This window comes from Festucalex cinctus, chromosome 3 (genome assembly GCF_051991245.1).
Source record: "Festucalex cinctus isolate MCC-2025b chromosome 3, RoL_Fcin_1.0, whole genome shotgun sequence".
Taxonomy (NCBI): domain Eukaryota; kingdom Metazoa; phylum Chordata; class Actinopteri; order Syngnathiformes; family Syngnathidae; genus Festucalex; species Festucalex cinctus.
Window position 1 is genome coordinate 27,223,575 of NC_135413.1, and position 25,361 is coordinate 27,248,935.

At 37.4% G+C, this 25,361-nt stretch overlaps 1 protein-coding gene across 1 annotated transcript in view; it reads right to left on the bottom strand.

Annotated features, from left to right (window-relative positions):
• Positions 1-2,137: 2,137 nt before the first annotated feature.
• Positions 2,138-25,361, bottom strand: part of poc1b (POC1 centriolar protein B) — a 31,521-nt gene continuing 8,297 nt past the window's right edge. Inside the window, exons 11-13 of the mRNA XM_077517239.1 lie at positions 4,501-4,677; positions 4,171-4,277; positions 2,138-3,034 (exon numbers count right to left, since the gene is read on the bottom strand). Coding sequence (XP_077373365.1) covers positions 4,173-4,277; positions 4,501-4,677 — 282 coding nt within the window. The 3' untranslated portion in view covers positions 2,138-3,034; positions 4,171-4,172. The remainder of the gene's footprint in view (positions 3,035-4,170; positions 4,278-4,500; positions 4,678-25,361) is intronic.

Here is a 25,361-nt window from a genome sequence, read left to right on the forward strand (position 1 = left end):
TTGACCCCAATTAGCCTTCCTTGCTTTTGCTACGGACCACCCAGCAAACATCAGGGGGAGCTCGGCAGGAACAAAGATGGGAGTGTTACATGCCTTCCTGGGACAGGAACTATTGTGGAATTCTTTTCTAATTGGCTTTGCACACGAAGCTTAATTGCTACCACAGACAAGTACCACAGTAGGTCCATGCAACACAGATGTGAAGCAGTTGGCATTTGACGTATTAATGTTTATAAAGGTTGCACATTGTTGTGTTCAGGGATGAATTTCAGGGGAAATGACATCCAATTCACTTTTATGCAACACAGGGGTGAAGCAGTTGGCACGTTTCACTTCATTTGGGTTGCATTCAAAGGTCAGGGGGATTTTCATTGGGAATGTAATCCAATGTTCATGGGCTGTTATGGAACATTTCACAGGTTCATACACAACAGATGTGAAGCATTGCGGATTATATGTTCAAAAAGATGACATAGTTGTGTTTACAATACAGTCCAGGTCACGGGTTCACATGCCTTTGCGTACTGTTATCTCATCTGTGAGTATGTGTTCCCACAAGATTTGTGTGTGGGTATTCGTTATTTGAAGGAAAAAAAACTCCCGAAGTCGATGCTAACTTCCTGTTAGCATTTCCCAACTTCCTGTTAGTGCTAGGCTAGCGATGTTTTAAAAACAAAGCATGTTATGTATTTAAATATAGAGTGGATGTAATTCTTAATATTGTGTGTTTAGTTTTACAGTTAAAGTCCAATTGCAGTGTCATTAACTCTTTGACCGCCAAAAACGTTTAATGACGTATTATAAAATCCTAATGAATGCCGCCAAAAACGTTAATTTACGTTTATTTTTTTTCTCTCTCTCTCTTTCAATGGGCAGCGCAACATCTTGTGCAGCGCTGCCTTGTCACTAAACAAAAAATATTACTGTCAAAGTCGCTATTATGCAAAAAAATTTCTTTTCACTAAAAGCTTGTTTTTCTCTTAATAGTTTTGTATTTTCGCTTATGTCACTCAAATGACCTAATTTCAAATGGTGATTACTAAAGAACGGAATAAGGTAGAAACATACTTTTTTTTCTCATGAAAGAATGGAATCCAATCTTTCTCATGGTGTCCACCTTATTTATGTCATCATACCGCACAATATTCTGTTTTCTTTGAAAGATGAGTGAAAATGCTCCAAATCTGCTGGCACCGTTTTTGTTTTTTAATAACATTTGGCAGAGTTAAACAGCTTAAAAGCACGCGTAGAGATAACAGAATAACCAGAATAACATACGCTACACACTTGCTAGTTGCTAACGCTACGCAAGCAAAATGGTGCATTCAGGGTACTTTCACAGCGTCTGAAACTTTGGTTTTCTTCGATAACGTTTTAAGGGGGGAAGAAATCAGCCATTTGGCCTAATTGGCCGATTGTTTTCGCCAGGGCCAGCTGCCCGCAGGTCTCGTGCGGGGTTGCGCGTCTTAAAAGATTCACTGCTGTTAAACCACTTAAAAGTTCAAAAGCTCCGCAGCGGAGGAAAGATTCAGCGCTTTACAACACCTCGCCGACCTCCCAACGGCTGCCCCGCCTTTTACCCCGACGCGCTCTCCTCCTCACGGGAACAAACAGTTCCTTGGAAAGAGCTGACTTTTATGTGTTTACCCCGCTCGCTTCCTGGCGCCCGAGCGTTAAACGTCGCCTCCACAACAACAAGAGGAGTTCTTCCTCTTCCCTCCTCGTTTCCTGTCGGGAAACACCCGCTGAAAAGTCCGACTGGACAGGACAGGATGCTCTGAGAGCAAAATGACAAACAGGATGCAAGCTTGACGGGAATATTGGGGGGGAAACGTGAGAAAGTGAGAGCTAGTTAGTATTATTTTTCCTGTACCTATTCAAGTGTCCACTTGCTTCAGGAAAGTGTTGTTGTTGTTGTGCACAGTGAAAGCAGGTGCGAGTGTGGTCAATCCAGTTAGGCAAGTGCAGGTAAAGAGGATAGAGAGATGGAGGGAGGACAGAGGAGAGAGGGATAAGAGAGGGCAACAGCAGATCCTCACAGTCACGTAGCAGGCGTAATGCCACGGCAGCACAATGCATTATGGGACATGACCCACAGCCCCCAAACTCTCAATAGGCAAAACAGTGCCGTCACTCATTCACAAAGAAATGCAACTCAAGTTTTATTGAAAAGGGTTTTGTCACAATAGCAAATATACACACATATTGAATAAAAAGAAAAATCCATTCTTAAAGAGAAGTCAAAATTCTTTTTAATAAATAGGATCTATGCGTCCTCATTAGTCTAAACACGGCATTAAAGCAGAGAAAGCCACCTGTTTTTAAATCTCAGGTGGCGGCCATTTTGCCACTTGCTGTCCACTGAAAATGACATGCGACATTTTCATTTGGTCGTCACCTGTTCGAGCAACTGTGATGTCATTGTCAGCGGACAGCAAGTGACAAAATGGCCGCCGCCCCTGAGATGGATAAAAACACGTGGATTATGCGGATTAAGTCATATTCCGTAAACATGCTATTAATCAGAATACTGTGTTTTGACTAGTGGGTGTGCATTGAACATATTGTTGAAAAGAAAATGTTTGATTTCCCTTTTAACAAATTGCTTTTAACAACTGTTAAAGGTAACCTTATAAATAGTATTACCATTCCATATGATGTAGGTAATAGAAAGTATTGGGACACAAATACAATACTTAAAGATAAAAAAAATAAAAATAAAAATATATATATAAGATTGCGGTCAATATCTAACCTCATTTTGTCGTGCCAAAAATATGAATAAAAATAGACAAAATTAAAAACAATAATGTATTTGCACTTAATATAACATTTCGTAGGGTCACTGATTTTGAAGTACATTCGCCTGACTTTGTTGCAGGCAGCGTGTTCACTTGCCACTCAGTGACGAGTGAATGTGAGTGGGAATGGTTGTCTGTCCTGATAAGTGCCCTGTGAGTGACTGGCGACCAGTCCAGGGTGATGTCACCATTCGCCTGAAGTCAGCTGAGATTGGCTCCAGATCCCCGTGAACCTTAACAGGATAACATGATTTTTGTTTTGTTTTTCCTGAGTGAGGGAATAATAATAATAATAATAATAATAATAATAATAAGGTTTTACGTCACTGTCATTTTGAAACTTCACTTGTACAAATATGGTCAATTTATTAATTACTTTTCCTTACAAAGCAATACACTTAGTCTGTCAACACGTCAGCTGTTGAAATATAAAAAATATTGAAGTATAAAAACAAAATAAAAATGAGTTAATAGTTATTCACTCGCAGCCATTTTCACTGAAGCAACAGTTACATCGTTACATCCCTATTATCCATAAACCTGTTTAGAACTCTGGGGAAATCAGTTTATTTTTAACATGGCCCTGGTGGGTCTCATACTCTGCTGCCACCTGCTGGCCGTTTTTTGGAATAACTGCCATTGATTCAAACGTTCTCTGCAGTAGAGAGCCTTCTGTATGCTCTAGCATAAAAAAAAAAAAAAGTACTAGTGAAAACGTATAAATACGTCTTTGGGGCACTTAAAACATTTAAAATAGAACGTATTCATACGTTTTTGGGAGCAAATGAGCTAATATAGTTAATAACTAATCGGGATGATGAAATAAAATCAAGTTTGCATTCTGTAATTTATTTCATAATCCCACTTTATCAAGATGAAAATATGATTCCTTGTTAAAGATGACCGATGTTGTCGTTGTACGATGTACAGATGCTCATATGGAGCGTGATCTCCTCACTCGCACAGCCACGTCACTCACGTCAGTGACAGGCGGCGAGGTGGTGTCACTCGAGTGCACGAGTGACGGGCTTAAGCGAAAGAGCAGCTAGCGTTAAGAAGCTTCAGACGATCGGCCGTGTGAGGCGGCGTCCACGAGGCCGTCGGCAGAGACAGGAAGTGGTAGTGGGAGCTTTGTGGCTCTGATGGTCAATGGCCCAGCGGACACCTTAAAGCTTCTTAAAGGCGGAAAGAGGATCTTCCTCTCATTCACCTCGCGCACCTTATTTATCTTCCGAATAAATGGAGACGCGTTTCACGTCTTCATCATGTTGTCCCCACACAACCCGTCCTTTGCGAATCAAACGAATCTTTGGACGGCGTTTTATGTGAGCGAAGACGAAGCGCACACACACGCACATATTTATCGTACCTTCATGCCAGGAGGTCGGACGGTCCTGCATCGCGTTGCGTCCTAACGAGACACTCTTGAACTTTGTCCTCCGTAAGGCTGAGACGCTCCTCCAGCACGGAAAGAGTCTTAATAAAAAAAATATATATATTTTCCACTTTTAAGTACACAAGACTATGAAAACTTACAACAAAATATTTTGTGGAACATTTAGAACAAATATAAAATTTGCGATTAATCGTGAGTTAACTATTGAAGTCATGCGATTAATTATGATTAAAAAATTGGAATCGTCCGACACCCCTAGTTGTTAAGATTCAAGTCAAAATGGACGTTCTTGCCACCACTGACCTTGGTGAGGACGTCCAGCTGCTTGACCATGTGCTGCAGGATGGAGTTGATAGCAGGCGGATGATCGCCGCCCCTGTTCCCTCGCCGCTTCCGTCCACTTTCCTCGGCGATGTTATCCTCCCTCGTCCAGATTTCGTCATCTGTGGTCGAGGCGGCGGAAGACTGACTGTCGCGGGCCTGCAGGGAATACGGAACAATTTGCAATGGCAGGAAATTAAACATAATGTAGAGATGTCGCAATCGAGCAGGAATCGGAAGAGCCAGTTTGATTTTTAAAAACAGAAGAATTGACCAAGTCATTGTTGACATTCACTCGCAGCCATTTTGACTGAAGCAAGCCCCTTTGCTGTTTTACTGGATTTTGACTGATTTTGCAAGGCCCACAGAATATTGTGTTCTATTGCTATAAAAACATGGAACCTACCAAAAGAAAGATTAGAGTCTCTTCTTTCATCAGGAAAAAAAGTATATTTGCATCTGTTTCCGTGTTGCAGCAATTAGCATCAGAATACTAGCTACGTTTCATCATTATTCACAAACCTGTTGAAAACACTGGCAAAATGAGCCTTTGCAACATTGGCCTGGCTGATCTCTTATACTCTACTGCCACCTCCTGGCTGTTTGTCATTGATTTAAATGACCTCTTAAGGTCAAAATCTGCATCAAAGTCTTCTGTATGCTCTCGCATTAAAATTTAAAAAAATAAAAAAAATAAAATAAAAACTATAAATATGTTTTTGGGACTGCAGGACAAAGTATTAAAAACATATTTATACGTTTTTGGGTTTAGTTAAAAAAAAAACAGCGAAAATACAACACTTTTTAATGGTTTATCCTCATTTCGGGGTAAAGTTTCATTGGTTTAAATGCGCTGCAAAACTATCAAAACCATTAGAGCCCAAAACGATTCGTAGATTTCTCTGCGGTCCTACTAGTACTAACCCCTGACATAATACCACAGGACTAAAAGTAAAAAATCATTCTTGGTACTTGTAGTTCCTGGACCTAAAAGGTTCTAATCAGCAACCTTCCCCAAAGGTATCTAGACCACTCAAAAGTACTACTTTCCTAAGAAGCTTTCAGCCTGTACAACACCCCAGTACAAAAATTTTAAAATTTGCCCTTGATACTTGAAACTTCCAATTAAATATGTTCAGAAAAGAAGTTAACCACCGAAAAATAAATAAATAAATAAAATAAACCCCCTCAATTTTAGCACAAAAATGACCTTCGCCCCCCCTCAAAATAAATTATAGCACGATGGAAAAAAGCTGAATTTTATCAAAAAATTCACCACAATGAAAGTATTTTGGCTTAAAATTATAACTCAAACGCGGCGGTCCACAACAAAAGATCTAAATATGTTGCGCCAAAATGAAATGCCAACCCAGAAATAGTTGCATTTTGGCAAAAACAAATATGATGGTTTGTTCTTATTGGATTGTGTACTTAATGAAGCGTCCAGTTTCCCCCTCCACACACGCACGCACAAGAAGGGAGGGAGGGAAGGAGGAAAGGAAGAGGATGTTGTCACACATTCCAGACTTAATGCACAGAGCAATCGATTCCGCCGTTCTTCCTGCCACTGGCTTCAAAGAGCCGTTAATGATGGAGGGAGAAGAGGAAGGGGGGGTGTAAAGGCACACAGCAGGAGGAGGAGGACGAGGAGGAGGGGAAGTATTAAACGGAGCTGAACAAAGCTGTCAGTGTGTCTCTGGCCAAGTTATCTATTCTTCATCTCCTCCTGCTCAGGAGCACATCTGGTTGACATCTGCCAAGCTCATTTACACTGAGTGCATCCAGAGTAGACAGCCCCCCAACCCCAACCCCCCTCGTGTCGCCCCATGCAGGAAGAGTGGCCGCAATCAAACTCGTTCAAGAGGCAGATAAGCAGGACGCGCTGAGTGCCAGTCAGCAGGATGACACACTGATTAGCCTGCTTGCTAATTAAGAAGCATGGAACGGATACCATTCGTTTGGGTTAAGAGAAATGGCAGCGGGGGTAAAAGTAACACGTGCAATGGTTGACCACAAAATGTTGTGTTTTGACACAATAATGCAATTGTTGAACAAAAACATTATTTGTAAAAAATAATAATAATAATAATAAAAAAATAAAATAAACAATTGCCACAAGAATTCAATTAACCCCAAAAAGTTGTTTAGGTGGTCAGGGGAGAGAAAAATGAGCACAAATTGTGTTTGAATTTAAGCACAAAAGCAACAGTTGAAAACAAAGACAAAATTGACAAAAATAAAATAGGCAACCATAAAAAGTCTTCCTTTGTTATAATAAAGACCACAAAAGTTTAATTTGGACGAAATTGCAATAGTTGACCACAAAAAGTTGCATTCTGGTATAAAATTGACAGTTGACCACATTTAAAAAATAAAAAAAAATAAAAAATCAGACAAAAATTATCATTAAAAGTTGCATTTTGGAATAAAAATCTCTTATGTTTATCCAGTAATTACACATATATGCACACACAAATGCATTTTGGTATAAAATATGGTTGGCCATAAAAAAAAAAAAAAAGTTGTCTTCGGACTTAAAAACGAAACAAAACAAAAAAACAAAAAAAACAAAAAACGGAATATCTTATTTTAATATTTTGGCTTAAAATTTCAACCATTATCGTACATACAAAAATCATCTCAAACATTGTATTTTTTTATTTTTTTTATTAATTTTGCTATTATTTATTTAGTTATTACTTGCGTTGGACATTTAAACACAAAACTCTAATGGTTGGCCACATTAAAAAAAAAAATGGCAAAAAAAAAAACATGGACAAAAACTTTTCTTTGGGCATAACAATCATCATCACAAACAGTTTAATTTGGACACACGTGCAATGATTAACCACACATAAAGGTGTAATTTAGTACAAAAGCAACTGAAAAAAAATATTTTGGCACAAACCTTTTGCTATTATTTATTTACTTCCTTATTTATTAATTGCATTGGGCATTTAGGCACAAAAGTCTAATGGTTTACCACATTAAACAAACAAACAAACGGGAAAAAAAATGGCACATAAACACAATGGACAAAAACTTGTTTTGGGGCATAACAATCACAAACAGTTCAATTTGGACACAAATGCAGTGATTAACCACATAAAGGTGCAATTTAGTACAAAAATGACCGCAAAAAAAATGTATACGTGTTTTGGAACAAACCCTCAAAAAGTAGTAGTATAGTGAAAAAATGGGGATTGATATTTACTTAAAAAAAACAAAAAAAAACATTCACATCAGAAATTGTAGTTAAACTCCTTGTGATATTTACTTAGAATTTCTGAGTGCATCGACTTCATCTCGGCTTTTTCAAGTAAATATCCCTCCTCATTTTTCCAGTGTACTTTGCTGTCGGTGTTGTTTTTAGCATTGAAAGGACCAGAGCCAGCCTCCGGGTAGCAAACAACAAACATGAGAGAGAAAAAGGCCTCTCGAGTTGACTTCAAACAACTCCTCCACGTCGAAGCAGAGAGCGCAGCTAATCCTAGCCCGCATGCTAATGACGCGTTTGATCCCACATCTGTGGACGGAATTCCAAATGGCGCTGGAGGTGCGGCTATTTGGATGATGATGATGATGATGATGATGATGTTACTTTTGATCGCAAACATCAGAGCTGACCGTCCGACTTTGCAGTCGAGGTCATCTCTGGCTTTCATAACTGCCACAGGAATGACTCATTAAAAAAAAAACAAAAAAAAACAAAGCTTGACCGGACATCATTGAAAGAACTTAAGGACTCTAAATGGAGAAATGTTTTTTGAAGCAATTTTTTTGTTGTTTTCCTAACCTTGTATTAGGTTGCGTTAAAGAGATACTTGACTCATTGAGACATTTTCAGCAGTAAAAGATTAATATTTTGTCTATAATTAATGTGGTAACTTCATTATTTTTCATGTACAATTAAGTACCTTTAAAAAGTAATTTTTCTACTCCGTTTACTGACCAAACCCAGAAAACAGGTGAGCCATGATTGGCCGTTACCTACTTCCTCAGCAGGTGATGTCATCATCAGTCGACAGCAAGTAGAAAAAAAAATACATTTTCAAGGTATTAATTGTGCATGAAAAATAATGAAGTTATTAAATTCATTCTGGACAAAATATGAACTTATCACTGCTGAAAACTATTCAATTACTCAAGTATCCCTTTAAGGCTACTCGTTTATGGAAAAAAATAACTAATAATAATTATTTTGGTAATAATTGAAATCGTGATTATTAAATAATTATTTTTTGGTACAAAACGAGAAAATGTTTGAAAATATTAAGACCAATTAAAAAGAAACACTATAATTATGAAAATTCTTTTTGGACCAAACAGAATTGATAATAATATATTTTAATAATAATAAAAATCCTCATCATAATAACAATAAATAATAATACGAATAATAAATAATTATATATATATATATATATATATATATATATATATATATATATATATATATATATATATATATATATATATCATTAGTTTATATATATAAAACTAATGAAAATATTAAGACAAAAATTCTTTGAAACAATAAAAAAAAAAAGTTATTTTAAAATGTAAAAAAAGGTGCAAATGTATAAATTTAAACAACTCAAAATGTAGGATTAATAATCTTTTTTATGATTGTGCTGATTTTGTAATTGTGGAGCGTAATAATCAAAATTGTAATTTAATTTCGATTAATTGCACAAAAACATGTCCTAAATTTGATGTTGACAAAACGTACATTAGGCTCTTTGATAAACGTTCGACTCACTGAAGATTAAAAATATTTCTGGAACAGGGTACATGTTCCAGAAAATATCTCTCCGCAACAACAATCATGTTTTGTTGATGTTTATCGACCATCTTGGATAATCATCAACGCGCTTTGATCTGCAAGTCAGGTGATAGGACGACTCTTTCGTGCAAAGACTGTTTGTTGAGGCGCCACGCCAGCCGCCGCAGGAGCACAAAACAAAACACCTGCAGGAGATGCGCCACCCACAAACCATGTGAGAGTGTTAAACAAACTCAAATGTCCGCCAGAGGTGCGGTTCTCACTTTTTCTTTTTTTTTTTTTTCTCGAGAGGAAGCCGACACATCCGCTCGTCTATCTCGGCGACATCCGCCCACGCTCAAACCAAAACATCCTGCTTGGCAGCCTTTCAATGACACATACAAACAGGCGCGCACACACACACAAATGTCTCAGCCAAGGCCTCGTCACGGCTCAATAGCAGCACGTCATTCAGAGAAAACAACTTTTTTTTTTTGTGGTCATTCATTGTATTTCAAACACAAAAAATACAACTTTAGTGACTGAAATGTACCTTTTTTTGTGGTCAACGGTGGCTACTTTTCATGGTCAAAAATTGCATTTTAATAACAGAATTCTATTTTATTTTTATTTTTTGTAGTGGCATTTATTCCCGTTGTTGCATATGAAAATTAAACTCTGAATCCTTATCTGCACAAACCAAACAGTTATTGGTGCACCATTGCCACGGTCATCATCACGATGGTAAACATCCTGTGTGTGTCCCTGAGCGCGCACATAAAAAACTAAAACAAAACAAAAAAAACCTGTTTGTTCTCCTGCTGCATTAAACTTTGACCCACTAAGAGGTTGACATGAAGGAGGAGTTCCTCTTTCTTTTTGTTTATGTTTACACCTTGAATATAATTCAATTAAATCCATATAAATTGCCATTCAACAGCTATTGGTGGTGAAATAATTCTATTCATGTGCCAAAATACTTAATCTTAATTATATACAATGACCTAGAATGAGCTGAACATGCTAAAGTTGGAATGGTTTGAATTCATACAGAAATTTAGAAGCAGTTGAAGGAAGAAAAATAGCACAAAAATAAAAATGAATGAGAAAGAAACAAAGGAAATTAATTAAGCAATGGAAGGAGCAATTAATCGAGTAAGCAATGGAGTAAAGTGAGAAGAATTAAGTAAACAATGATGTAAGGAATGTAGAATCGAGTAGCAATGGTGTAAGGAGTGAGAAATTGAATAAGCAATGGAGTAAAGATTGAGGAATCGAGTAAGGACTGGAGTAAGGGTTGGCTGTGTAGAAATCGTGTCACATTAGCATTAGCATACTAAGCTAGCATTAGCATTAACATGCTAAGCTAGCATTAACATGCTAAGCTAGCATTAGGATTAGCATGCTAACTTAGCATTAGCATGTTAAGCTAATATTAGCATTAACATGTTAAGCTAGCATTAGCATTAATATATTAACTTAACATTAGCATTAGCATGCTAAGCTAACATTAGCATTAGCGTGCTAAGATAGCATTAGCATTAGCATGCTAACATAGCATTAGCATGTTAACATGGCATTAGCATGCTAACTTAGCATTAGCATGCTAAGCTAGCATTGGCATTAGCATTCTTAAATTTCAGTTATATTGAAATTTGGTAAAAACTTTAGGCTATTTGTTGAAATATCCATTTCACTTTCTAAGACTGCTGCTGAGTCTGCTGTTTTTGTTTGAATTTTAAAACAAAGATGTCTATTGTCAAAGATTAAATAAAAAAAAAAAAACAACAACACCTAATAGGTTGAAAAGATTTTTAACGAACATATGCTTAAAGGCATATGTATAAACAAAATGCTGAAGTTTCTATGATTCAAAATGTTGATGCCACTATTTTTTCTGATCAAATCTTTTTATTTACATTTTCTTTTTCTTTTCTTTTTATAAACAGTGAAATGCACAATAACAAAAACAAAAACAAAAAAACTATTTTCACTTGCAAATAAATAGCCTCTTTTTATCTATTTATGTATGTATGTATGTATTTATTTATTTTTTACCCCCAAATCAACACATCGGTCTCTCTCTAGTTTACAATGTTACAGCTGCAAAGTAAAAGACATGTATTTGTTTATAATTGTCTTGATACAACAAAAGCTCCTTTTATACGGTCATTCATGGCCAGCCAGTGGGCGAGAAAATGTCAGTAAATCAGAACGAATGACACACATGACACATGCGCGGCAGGTGCTAACGACGCGCGTTAAACCGATTTCATCTGCCAAACAACGCAAAACGTGGTTCGCATCTCACCTAGTTCCAGTGGGAAAACGTCCGAGGCCGGAATGATCTATAGGCTGCCATGAGCGAGGCCCTGGATGAGACCGCCTTCCAGGAAGTTCAATGTCACATCCTGCCATGCTAATACCATGCTAATGCCGCTTGTGCTACTGCGTAAAGGGCTAGCGCCACAACATACTTAGCGTTAGCATGAAGCTAGCCAGACAAGAAATGCTAAGATATGTGATGATTTTAAACGAGGTGTAATTCTCTTTGTAACAGGCTAACATAACAGCTGTGTTGGCTTGTATGTCAAAGTGATGAAATGCGCTAAAAAAAAAAATAAAAAAATAAAAAAAAAAAGATGCGTTGGCACGCCGCCTGTATCTGTTTTGTGTGTTTAGGTGGCAACGTCGTGACACGGTTGCTTTTTAGTGTAAGGAACTAACCAACCTCAGAGTCCCATGACCATGACTCATCCTTGGCGCGACGTTCTTACATAAGCAGGTGGAGCTTCCTCTTTCAAAGCAACCGCAACAGCTCACAGGCATACTTTTATTATTAACCGTTTAGTGTGGTGTTAATGCAAGGCCAATGATTTTAGCGCCGGGGTGACAACTACACCCCGTTATGAAAAGTCACAACTTTAGTCTGTAGGATGTGATGACTCAGCTGAGGTTGTCGAAATGATGTCAATTTAAAAATAATTTCTAGATCTTAAAAAATATTTTTACAAATGGTACAGTGTCAAGGTCCACTGTGACATGTAAGTTGCAAATGTGTCATTGAAATCACTTTGTCATAAAATTATTGAAATTACGCTAATTTGTGTTCAGAAATATCGTTAGTAATTCTTTGGGAAGTCATGAGCTAAAATCTGTTGCGGTGAAAAATTACCAAAATAAAATTTTTGTAGGCCATAATTATACATCTATACTACAATTTAAAAAAAATGTGGTCAATCATTGTATTTTTTGTGGTCATTTTTATTGTACTAGTTAACAGCTATTAGGTGTGTTAAAAAAAAAATCGAAAAAAAAATATCGCAATATTACAGCGCACAATTCTAGTATAAATACAATACGGGCTCGGATCAATATTTAAACATCAATTTTTTTTTATGGAAATATTCGACAAATGTCTTAGGGTTAGAGTTCACACTTTTAGCATGGTATGTTATATTAATTGATGGAACATTAAGCCTTAATATTTTTATTTCATGATGCAGTTTGCAACCTGTTTGTGGCTACAGCGGCTCACAGTTATAAGCCTAAAGTGTCAGATAAACAAATACATTTGCATATAAATCTTAAAGTGTACATGTACACGTTTTCTGATTAGTATTTTCTAAATTTGGACTTTAAAAAAAAAAAAAAAAAAAAAAAAAAATCGCAAAAATAATCGTAGATTCATATCGGGACCATGAATCATGATACGGATGGAATGGCCAAAAGGAAACTTTCTGTGGTCACCTGTTACATTTGAGTGCCAAAATACAATAGTCAATCATTCCTTTTCAATGCATAAACTTTTGTGGTCAACATTTTTTTTTTTTTTGTGCTCTAATGTTTTTGCTTCACAGGCTCACTTTTATGAATTGTTTAGTGATGATTGAACGCCAAGCTAATGAGTTTAGCATCCCTAAAATCCTCACAGGAATCACATCAACTGTTTTCCCATCATGGCTGAATAATCTTATTTAAAGATACGAGAGTCCGATAACAAGGACGTTTCGGATCACGACTCACGTCCTCTTCAAAGCAACACAACAACAGAAGAGCTCTTCCTCAACAGAAAAAAAAAAAAAAACACTCCAGCGCTCGTCGCTACGCCAACGCAGCCGCCGCTCGAGCCTTTTTTTTAAAAAAGAAAAATGGTTTTCATCTCGAGCACTTTCCTTTCAACATTGGAGCCATTTTTAGTTTAGCCTTACACAACAATGACCTTAAAAAGCCGTGGAGATGTCGTCTTGTGCTTGCCAGGCCGCAAGTTGGTGAGGTAGACAATCTTAACACGGGATCGTAGAAACAAAACGAACAAATGACACTTGTACCTAACCTAATTATTTTTCATACGTTAGCGTGTATAAAACATCCAAATTTATCATCTTGAGGCGACATGATGCCGCACGGCTCCCACAGAATGAGGGAAGAGGCGGAGTTTTACGACACTTCTCAGACAGTTCAAGTCTCTTCATAGCTCTCAAGTTCTGTTTTATTGTATTTTATTTTCAACACTTTAAACGAGTTAAAGGAAGACTTTACTTATTTAGCCATTTTTGGCAGTCAAACATTAATATTTTGCCGATAATAAATTTGATATTTTCATAATTTTTCATGTACAATTAGTACCTTTAAAAACACATTTTGTAACTTGCTGTCGACTGAAAATGACATCACAAGGGCTCAGCTAACCAATCACAGCTCAGCTTGTGAATGTCACATGACCAAACCTACAAAAGAGGTGAGCTGTGATTGGTTACGTGGGCCTTTGTGATGTCATTTTCAGTCGACAGCAAGTTGCAAAATGTGTTTTTAAAGGTACTAATTGTACGTGAAAAATGATTAAAGTATCAAATTAATTACAGATAAAATATTAACATTTTATTGCTATAATGGGCTAAATAAGTGAAGTATATCTTTTTAATATGTAAAAATAACAGACTGAGTCATTCAACTTGACGGAAAGACAGAAGTGGAGCATCCGATGTGGACACCGCAAGGTGAACGAACTTTCGCTTCCGCCTTTTTACATGACTCAGTCATTCATTTACTCAGGTTCCTCTTTTTATTTGAATTTTAAATCTGACTGACGACACAACACTTCCTCTTTTCACTTATGTTTTCACTCACGGCACAGAGTGATTCATCTGTCGCCATTGTGTGCCTTGTGCGGAGGACATGACAACACAGTCGCCCCCTACTGGTTGCAACCATGCATTGTTGCGTAACGCCGAGGTTTTGTTATTTGTCTCCGGTTCTACGGAGATACAAATGACTGAATTTTTCAAGATGACTTGTGAGTGCAGACTTGAGATATGAGCACTGTATTGTGGCAAGGACTATTATTCAGAAAAGTGGATTTAAACTCTTAAACTGATTTAAAAAAAGAAAATTATTATTTAAAGCGACCAAATAGCAACTTTTAAGGCTGCTAGCTTAATGCTAACGCTAAATAACAACTAGTGCTAGAACCCTTTTTCCTGTTGTATGCTTTTATGACATCAAAAAAAAAGGTAACAAAGCAGCAAATGCTTGTAGCAGAATTTCACGAGATTTTTTGTTGTTGTTGTTTTTCTTGGTAAATTTCGTGAAACGGCACCACTACGCCACCATGCACACAAAAAACACGTCAGTTAGAAACGAGGCTTATGCCGACACGTTTAGTCACTTCCCAACCGCTTGCTGTTGCTGTTTTTTTTTTTTTTATGATTTATTTTCCCGCCCCTCACGGTTACTTTCCCGGCAAGCGGAGGCGAATCCTTTCACGTCGAGGAAGTGAATGAGCGTCATTGTGGCTCGGCGTGGGATTAGCCCATTTTAAAGCTCCCCAGTAAGTAAGACTTACCCACATTATTCACATTTTAACACACATGCGCATGACGAGGTATAAAATGTAGGACTATGGTGGGGGGAAAAAATGGATTTTGGCCTCCGTGTTTGACACAGAACCCAGTAAACAGGAGTCAGTGCAATTTTTTTTTCCACATAAGCAGACATGTTTTGACAAAACACTGCTCAAGTCCAAAGTAGCTGTTGCGGCTTCCCAGGTTTAGATATTTAGGCGCGTAGCTATTTCAATATGAAGGAGCAAGCTGAGAAAAAGCTGAGAAAAAGCTGTGAAAAGCTCCAAATGTATTTTTGTCAAATGACTTCTTCCTTGTAAAAATGTTATTTTTATTCATGGGAAAAACAAGGCTAATCCAAAAACTTGATTCCAGTAAAATTACAGTGAAAGCCACAAAAGGGTCTTATAATAGCCTATAGATGCCAAAAATTTAATTATCAAAAAGTCTTTCATGTCTGAACAAAATACATATTATGACAATTTTGTATAATAATAACAATAATAATAATAATACTTTGTCTCAAATTATTTTTATATTTTTCAAAAGAAAATGAGTATAATATGACTAACCACATAAGATGACTACTTTCTGTACAGTCTCTGGTCTATTTGTGGAGGCCAGGTTTCAACACAAACGTGGTGAAGCGGCAGTTAGCTGTTATGCTGCACGGAAATGAAATCAGCACCAAGTATTTTTTTTTTAATCCAAATTAATTAGAATTAGGTTGTGAGAGGCATTTTAAAAAAAAATCAATTTAACTGTCTTCTTATTAATTTCAGAAAGGGACTTTTTATTTCTTTCCTTTGTTTTTAAATATGTAAATCTTAAATTATCTTAAATGGTGCGAGTGTACATTCTTTTAGTTATTTTAAGCTCACTTTGTTTCTTTGCTTTACGAATGTCTTTGGTTCTTCTGTTCACGCTTTTAGATGTGATTTCGGTTGTGTGAAGCACTTTCAAGTTACTTTGTGTATGAAATATGCAATTTAAATAACGTTGCCTTGCATTGCCTTCCTTAAAAAAATAAATAAAAAAATAAAAAAACTCCAAATATTTTCTACAAAAAAGCAGAAAAAAAATCATAAGATACCCAATTCTAAAAAAACAACAACAACAAAAAACAAAAAAACAAAAACTTGTCAGTCAGTGTCAATTGCACGTGGAGCGACATGCTATTTAGAACGCCTGCTTAAGTCGAAACCGCGCTTGAGAGGAGGTAGGCGAGCGCAGGAGTTACCAACTCCGTGCTAATCTGTGACATCTTCAGCGGTCCAAAAGATGGATCCTTCTCGCAGAAACGCGCCCACGGTCAACTTTCAAGTCTGCACAAGCCCCGGAACTGCTTGCCTGCCTCTTTCTTGGCCGCATCGATTGATGCAGCTCTCACTTTGAGCCGCACCGCCACAACCGCTCGCTCAATGCATCCGCCGCCCACAGTGCAGAAGGACATTAAAAATTGGCCCCATCAGCCGTTTGCCACTTGAGTAATCGGCTTTTGGACACAATGCTTGGTTGTTAATCTTAACTTTTTGGCTGGGCGGGGAGAGCACATGCCATACGGGCTTAATACTTCCCAGACAGGACTTCCTTTAAAAACGAAAAATCCAGAGTGAGCATTTCAATGGTAAAATATACATCAGATTGACACAGAGGGTCATGGTCCTTGTTGTCTTTTGTCATTGACTTCTTTCTCATAAGATTCATACTTTTTTTTTTTTTTTTGGTGTCAAAACATGGAAAAAACAACAACTTTATTCTCAAGATCTGCTTAAAAAAAAGGCTATTCTCATAAGAACGTGTAAAATATGCCTTTAATCTTTAAAAATGCTGTCATGTTGGTATTATTAAAGTATTTCTTTTAAAAAAAAATCACGAGTGATATATATTTTTTTTAAATTGACTATTCTCGCGCATGATTACTATTTTTTTTTAAATATATGTATTTACCATTATTCTCAAAAATTACAACTTTACAGCAACAAATATCCCTTCATCCTCTATCTCTTATAAAAGAATACATCATGCTCATAAGATTATGACATTTCCCCACAAAAATACATAGATGTGGAAAAAATAGACCTTTAGTCTACATAAACCTTATTCTGTTTAAAAAAATAATAATAATAATAATAATAAAAATCGGTCTTTAAAAAAATAGGATGCATATTTTCTAACAAAATTTGATTTGTCGCAAAAGAAAAAAAATATGCATTTTTTTTAATTAAATGATACACTTAAAACAATGACTATTCTCTAAAAAAAAAATCACTCTCTGAAACTTTATTCTCATAAGATTACTTCTGATTTTCGTGACATTTTAGACTTTTCCGCCTTTTTTCCCCAAATAAAACTTTCTTAAAAATGTGACTTATTCCAGAGAAAATGTGACTTTAGCCTTGTATGAAAGAAAGAAGAAATAATAAAGAAGTAATAAATATATAAAAAACTTTGTTAAATTTAAAAAAAAAAAATCTTAGAAAGAAAAGTTGATTATCTCAAAATAAAATCTGACTATTCACAGAAGGTTACAATGTTGTTGGTTGCCAAAATGCACGTTTGTACAACAGGAGCCCTGATGACAGACAAAGCCCACCTGTGGCTGTCAGAGCCACGGTGTGGGGGGTGGGCAGCTCTCGCTACGCCCCCACACTACACTGTGAAGGCCAAAGACGCTGCATGACCTCTATTCCCCCCCACGTCTCCGGCTGTCAATCACGCCGCCGTCCATGCCTGCGGCGGACATGCTGGCTGCTCTTGTCTCTCTCTGATTGAACCACCTGCTATTAGCATCCCACGGGGATGCTATTTACAACAAAGACGTTTCGGCATTGTCCCTCTCCTGTACCACTAAATGTCAAAAGCGGTTACTAACACCATCTGGGGCGCATCTGAGCCAAGCAGGCGGATCAGTCGTTGATGTCAGCACAGTTTGATGATAAAGCACCCAAATGTGGACACTGACGATAAATGATGCTAATGAAAGTTAAACCAACCGCTAGTCCAAGCCTCGCCCATTTACGGTTCACCATTCACAAATTCCTGTTTTATTCTGTGGAACCGAACTAACTAATAATTTGTTGAAAAACTCTACGGCTATGTGCTATTTTGTTGTTGTTGTTGTTGCTCTTTCTATTTCTCAAGCTAGCTTTGGCTACTGGCTGATAGCCAGCCGGGTTCACAGTGACTACGTTTACGTCCACTGTGGGCTGGCGAAGCTCTTTGAGACCCTTTTGTGATTAAGAGCTATATAAACAAATGTGACTTCCGTATGCTCTACAAAACCTTCGGGCATGTGCAAGCCTCCTTGTGACCGGCAAACATTTTGCACACTTCAAGTGAGTCCAATGGAAGAAAGTGGGACACTTTCATAGAAATTCCCTTTTGCTGCTCGCAGTCAAATCAATCGTGCCAGTCCCAAAAAAAAACTAAAAAAAAAACACCCCATGACCGGAACATGCCGTGACTTCCGCTAGTCTGAGAGGAGTGAGTGGAAGGGGTGTTCCAGTTGGCCCATTTGGTTTTCCACGCCAATTATCGTGGCCAATTATTCTGGCGTGAGTTTCCCTGACATTATTGCAGTCATATAGGGATGAAGGGATGATTGTCCAATTACTGACTATGGATGTAACGATAACGGCAATAATGTTATATTACAATAATTAATTTTCACAAGGCATGTTTTGGCCCTTCTATGTTTAAATCCCTATTATTGACGCTACACATGGCTACTCAAAATGGCGGCCTCCCTGTGCCTTTTCAGATATGGATTCTTGAGACTTTTTCACGAGTTTATTCATGATAGACACGCCTACCAAATTTCACACTGCTTAGTGAAACTGACTTCGGGGCTGAATTAAAACAATGATACCTGGAAATGGCCCCAAAAATGCTCGGATTAAACCAAAATAAAAGTTTCCTTTCAGGAGACTTCTTTTTGTGAGTCTACACAAGCAGAAGCAAATTCTGTGACAAGCCTTGACTGCATGACTGCATTTTTATGCGCCTGACAAATTTCGGTGCCATGATTTGCCTGGCCAAACATTCAAAAATGGCTGCATGTTTAATTTGAGATTTCAGAATACTTACAATCAGAAAATTGTACTGTCATGTGTTAACATTTGTTTAATTGCCATTAAAATGTCTTATATGAATATTTCCATCTCCATTTTAATGCCAATTAAGGCCTCATTCGTAGATTCATGTTTTCAATGCCTTTAAAGAATTTTTAAGGAGAGGCAAGGAAGACAGATGAAAGACTTGATTACGAAATTTCACGTCGCTAAAAATAAAAACTGGCCTTGGGGTTTGAATTTAAATAAAATAAAATAAAAAGTTTTCTTGGAGCTTTTTGGGTCAACTCTTGATAGCCTCATTTAATGCAGTTAAGTAAAACGTTCAGTCAAGAGCTGGCCTTGTGGAGCTTATTTAGGAGACTTTCACGTTTAATTGTTTAATAGCCCACCAATGGTCCACACGCATGCAATGAAGAAAACTAAACTGTTTTTTGTGCTGGAGTGCATATTTTCATTTGCTCTGAAGTACACACAAATAGTAAAGCTCCTCAGGTTCTATCTTCAAGAATATGACCAAGCAGTGTCCTTCGGCATCCAGATGGGGAAGATGAAAGAAATTGAGCTGCACCGCCACACACGCACATGCGCAAACACGCAAGTGCCCCCTAATCAGCTTTAGCACTTGAGCTAATACCAAAAGGAAGGCAAAGAACCCGTGAGAAAATCATTTCCATCGAGCGTAAGCTTGCGGCTAATTGTTGATTGTCCCACGAGGAAGACAATGCGGGCATTGGGTTAGCCTCTCAGACGCTACGCTAGCCACCCCGACCTTTCGCCACGTTCCCACACATAGCGGGCCGAGCGGCCGCTGCCAAACGCGTAAGCGCCTTACTTCTAACTCTAACAAATACCTGCACAAACACAACATGTTGCAACAGAGTTGGATTTTGGCGTGGAAATAAAACAGCGGACCACAAAAAAGTTGCATCTCAGCACAAAAATTGATTACAAGTGTTGAACAATTGTAAAAATAAATAAATAAATAAATAAATAAATAATAGGGGTGTCAGGCGATTAAAATTTGTACTCATAATTAATCGCACGGCTTCAGCACTAAACTCACAATTAATCCCAAAAAAATTACATCTGTTCTAAATGTACAATAAAATGTACAAGAAAATGTTTTTTTTTTCTAAATTAACATAAAAGTGAAAAAAATGTTTAATATAAAAATGGCTGCATCTTTTAGTCATTGATACAGTCATTTCATAATTCATAAAATTGGGTTAAACTTAAAAAGCTGTACTGTAAAAAAAAACAAAAAAACAAGCGTGACATTGATTTATATTGATTTATGTTATTCACCCGCCTACTCTTAATTTACTGATGTAAAATGTATTTACTTGTAAAAAAAAAAAAAAAAAAAAAAAAAAACAAACAAACTTGTATTTGCACTTCAAAAATATTTGTTTGCTTTGTTCTTGTTTTGTTACCTTCTTCTTTACTGCACAGCCGATATTTATGTTTATGTACAGCACTTTGTATACAGCAATGCCTGTTCTTAAAGCGCTTTATAAATAAAGTTGAGTTGAGTGGTCATTTTTCTGCCACTAGATGGCATAATTGCATTTGTAAGACATTGGTGCCAGCTCAGTGTATTTTCTTTGAATATTAAGATTGAGATAAATAAATAATACATTTTCACACAAATCTTACAGTGTACATGTAAAAGTTTACTGATTAGTATTTTCTAAATTTGAGTAAAAAAAAAAATCGCAGCAATCGACTTAAAAATTCGTATCGGGATTAATCAGTATCGAATCGTGACCTGTGAATCGTGATACGAATCGAATCGTCAGGTACTAGGCAATTCACACCCCTATTATTATGACGTGGGCGTGTCTACTGCACTGTGACAGGCTTTCCAAGTCAAATTAGTGCCGTCAAATTAACTCAAAATTAACCTACTAATTTTGACACCCCTAAAAATAATAATAATAATAATAATAATAATAATAATAATACAGAAAACGGTTTCTGAAGAAAACTTGAAAGCCAACGTTTCATTCCGCAAGTATTTCTCACACAATAAAAACGGGACAGCCAGGAATGTCTTGGAAGCTCGTCCTGAACACAGACGTCGTTGTCTCGCTTTGCTTATGCAAAGGCGGAACGGAATCTAAAAACGCAGCAACAAAGCGGCAAAATGTCACACATCAACGATAGCATCGACCCCCTCGGACTTGAGACACGTTGACGTAGATCAGCAAAGAGAGATTAACACTGAAGGCGGTTCAGGACACAAATCAGACCGGGCCTTTTGGGACACTTTATGTTGTGTTTGGGTTTTAAACAACAGCAAGGGATTTCAAAGTATGTCTTTAGCTGACCACAAAGTCATTATTGGCAAAAAACAGACCTCTCCAAAAGTATTGGGACGGCAAGGCAAACCCATGATGATGATGTCTGACGTCTACAAAACCATTGACAGAAAAATGCATCAATCAAGAGAAAAAGCTGCAATAAAAGGCTTCAATGTGCTTATTTGCCATTTTGCAGCCTTCATAACGTATAGGATGTTATGTTTGATCACACTTTCCAAACTAAATGCAGTAAAGTGTCAAAGGTGACACCAAAACCACCCCCCACTCCCCGGGCCTCCCAGAGACGTATTAAATGTGCGTTGCATAAGACAAGGAGATAAAGGCCATGAGAGGTGAGGTGAAGAGGGGAGGGAAGGACGGAAAGGACGGCGCAAAAAGAATCCTGCTGCATTAGTAATGAGGACATGCCCTCCTTGTGTCTTTTTCATGAGCACGATTGAGTTTCTGGACAACTGAGCATGGCCAAAACAAAACTGTTAGTCGGCTCATCAGTCACTTCCCCTCAACGGTTCCCCTCATTAGAACAGGCGAGAAGAAATGATCAAATGAAAATATGGATACTTGAACATTCACAAAAAAATGTGAAATTACACAACAAAATAAGTAGATTTTGACATGTGATATCACAAAGCGACAGTCTTGTAACAAAGATATTGGTCACAAAAATTGCACAGTTGCTCAGTACATTTGTGCACAAAAATGCAATTAGAGTACTTTTTTAAAAATACATGTATAGTCGAAATGTATTCTTAATATATTGCCAAGGTATCAACTGGACTAAATAGGGACATGTATGACAATAAAATCCATTTTTACTTGTGTGTTTTTGTTTTACAGCGTACAGGAGTCCTCGTCGTGGTAAGAAAAATCCCCCCCACCACCACCACCCCCCACGGAGGTTTTGCTATCTTTAGCTCATTTCCGCCGCGTCTTGTCACTCCGGCTCTCCTCTCCGCCATCTAAATATGGAAACTAACCCCCCGGCGCAATTCAATCTCCCAGCATCCCCTTTGCGCAGGAAGCGCCACATGAGGTGCAGCGACGTGTGTGCGAACGCGCGAGGCCTTAACGGAGGGATCGGAATTCCAGAGTGGACACACAATGCTAAAGGACAAATAACCGCAAAGGAGAACGCCGGCTAGAGGACACCCGCTCGGCTCACGCTGGCGTCACGGCGAGCGTCTGTGGTGACACGCGAGACGATGTCCGGCAACTCGATCGCGCGCTCTCGTCTGCCATCTAATCACCTCTTTAACGCACAAATGCACACAAAAGCAGACATTGCTTTTCAATTGTGGTTCAACACAATTTTGTTTCAACGGTCTTTTATGAACAGGTCGTTATAAAATTACTCAAAATGAAATGTTCATAACGTCCTTTTTAACTCATTTGCTCCCAAAAACGTATAAATACGTTCTATTTTAAATATTACCATTGTCACAAAGACGTATTTATACGTTTTTTTTTATGCTAGCGCATACAGAAGGCTTTGATGCAGCCTCTGAACTGAAGAGAATGCTTGAAGCTATGGAAGTTATTACTAAAACGGCCAGCAAGTAGGAGCAGAGTATAAGAGATCAACCAGGGCCATGTTGCAACAAGCTCTTTTTGCCAGCGCTTTCAAGAGGTTTGTGAATAATGATTCAACCTAGCCATATTCTAATGCTAATTGCTGCAAAATGGAAACACATAGAAATATACTTTTTTTTTCCTGATGAAAGAATAGATTGTATCTTTCTTTTGGTAGGCTCCATGTTTTTATAGCAATAGAACACAATATTCTGTGGGCCTTGCAAAATCAGTCAAAATCCAGTAAAACAGGCGGTAGCAAAGGGGCTTACTTCAGTGAACACTGCTGGGAGGGAATGAGTTAATAAAAACACTCAAAATGAAATGTTCATAACGTCCTCTTTAAGAAGTTTGTGGTTGAAACTACCCAATGCAGAGAAGAAGTGAAACAAAATTAAAGTTATCTCCAGACATCAGACGCAGCATTTTAAACTTTCCCCCAGGGGCCATTTTGAAGGAATTACGTAAACTTTAAGGGCATCATCACAACTTCTGATTTCTACTGAACAGCAAAGTGTGTTATTCCTCGCCAAGCCGTCACAGATCCAAAATTTTTCAAGCCAACAAAAAAATTATAATGGTACCTCGGGCAGAATATCACTTTTAAAAACGCATCAGGTGTCTGCTGTGTCATTGAATAATAATTTTAGTTTTACAGCCGTTTGAAGAAGAGCAGTTGGAATGACCTTTGAAAACTTTGTGTCTGAAATTGTATATCAACCAACCAACAGCCCTGTGTCACAAAGACTATGAAGAGTTCGATGCTGACCGATGGCGTCGGAACTGCAAGTGGTGAAATCTCCCACCCACGCACCCACCTCAAGCTACTTCCGCCCCCCCAACCCCCACCCCAATCATCACGTATCCGCCTACGCTGGGAACCATTAGAGCGGAACATGGAGAGTGGAAAACACTCTGAGGGGATGGAGTGTGACTGAGGACTCCCGGTGATGGAGGCGGGACCACAAAAAGGTGCATTGAGCCACACAAATGCAATGGTTGATCATGAAAAGTTGTACTCGGGTATGAAAATGTAACTGCTGGCCACAAAAGACACAGTTGGCACGTTGTATTTTACCAGTAAACATATAATGGTTGACCAGACCACAACGTTGTATTTAGGCATTAAAAATACAATGGTTGACCTCAAAATGTCTGATTAGACTGTTAAAAATGCAACATTTGACTATAAAAGTCAAATGTTGCATTTTTGTCATTAAAAATGTGCCACAATTGGTCATGTTATCATATTTAAGCAATGAAAATGCCATAGTGTACAACAAAATGTTTTGCAGCATTAACAAAAAACAAAAAACAAAAAAAAAAAAAGTAAAAGTTGGAATGAGGCATGAAGAAAACAACACAAACCACTCAATTAAAAAAATAAATAAATAAAATAAAAAATAAATAAAATAAAAACTAAGCACAAAAAATTAGGGATACCGGCCGGGCTGATTATCAGTGCCGATATTTTACTTGGCATTTTGACGAATATCGGCATTGGCCTTTTTTTTTACAAGACCGATAAACCTGCGACATCACTGAGTGGCAAATACTTTTTAACTTAGTGAATTTTGGGGTTTTTGTAAGGGTTCATAAAATGTTGCAAAAGATGATGGACTTTTTTTTCACAGTTTTCTTGTTCCAAGAAATGTTTTTAATTTAAGAACCGGGTTAACTTCAGGGAATTTTTATTTCTACGTTTATTTCACTTTATACGAAATGCTGCAGAAACTGGGAACTCCCTGAACTTTTTGGTTTTGTTCAAAATCTAAACAAAAATAAGTGGAAATTTCAGTTATGGCTTTGCTAAAATTTTAACACATAACTGTCTATTCTCAAAATGATTAAATTAAAAGAAAAAAACTCAACAATATGCTCAATGGCATTTCAACAAAGTTAAGTTCTTCTTTTGTTTTTATATGATAATATTTTCTGTTTTACTGCAATTAAGTAATCGGCAACAAATATTGGTTATTGGCCTTCTTGACTACTTATAAACGGTAAGGCAAATTGGTGTCTATTTCTACAAAAAATGCCATGATTGATCACAAAAGTCATATTTCACCATTAAAAATGCAATAGCTGATCGCAAAATGTCATATTTAGGCGCAAAAATGCGACAAAGGGGATTTAAAAAAAAAAAAAACGCAAAAAGTCAGATTTAAGTTCAAAATTCAACTGAAGTCTCACGAGGATTGCTGAGATCACGTGTGATGCCAGTTTGACACTCTACATTAACATTCCTGCATGTGAGAAATAGCAC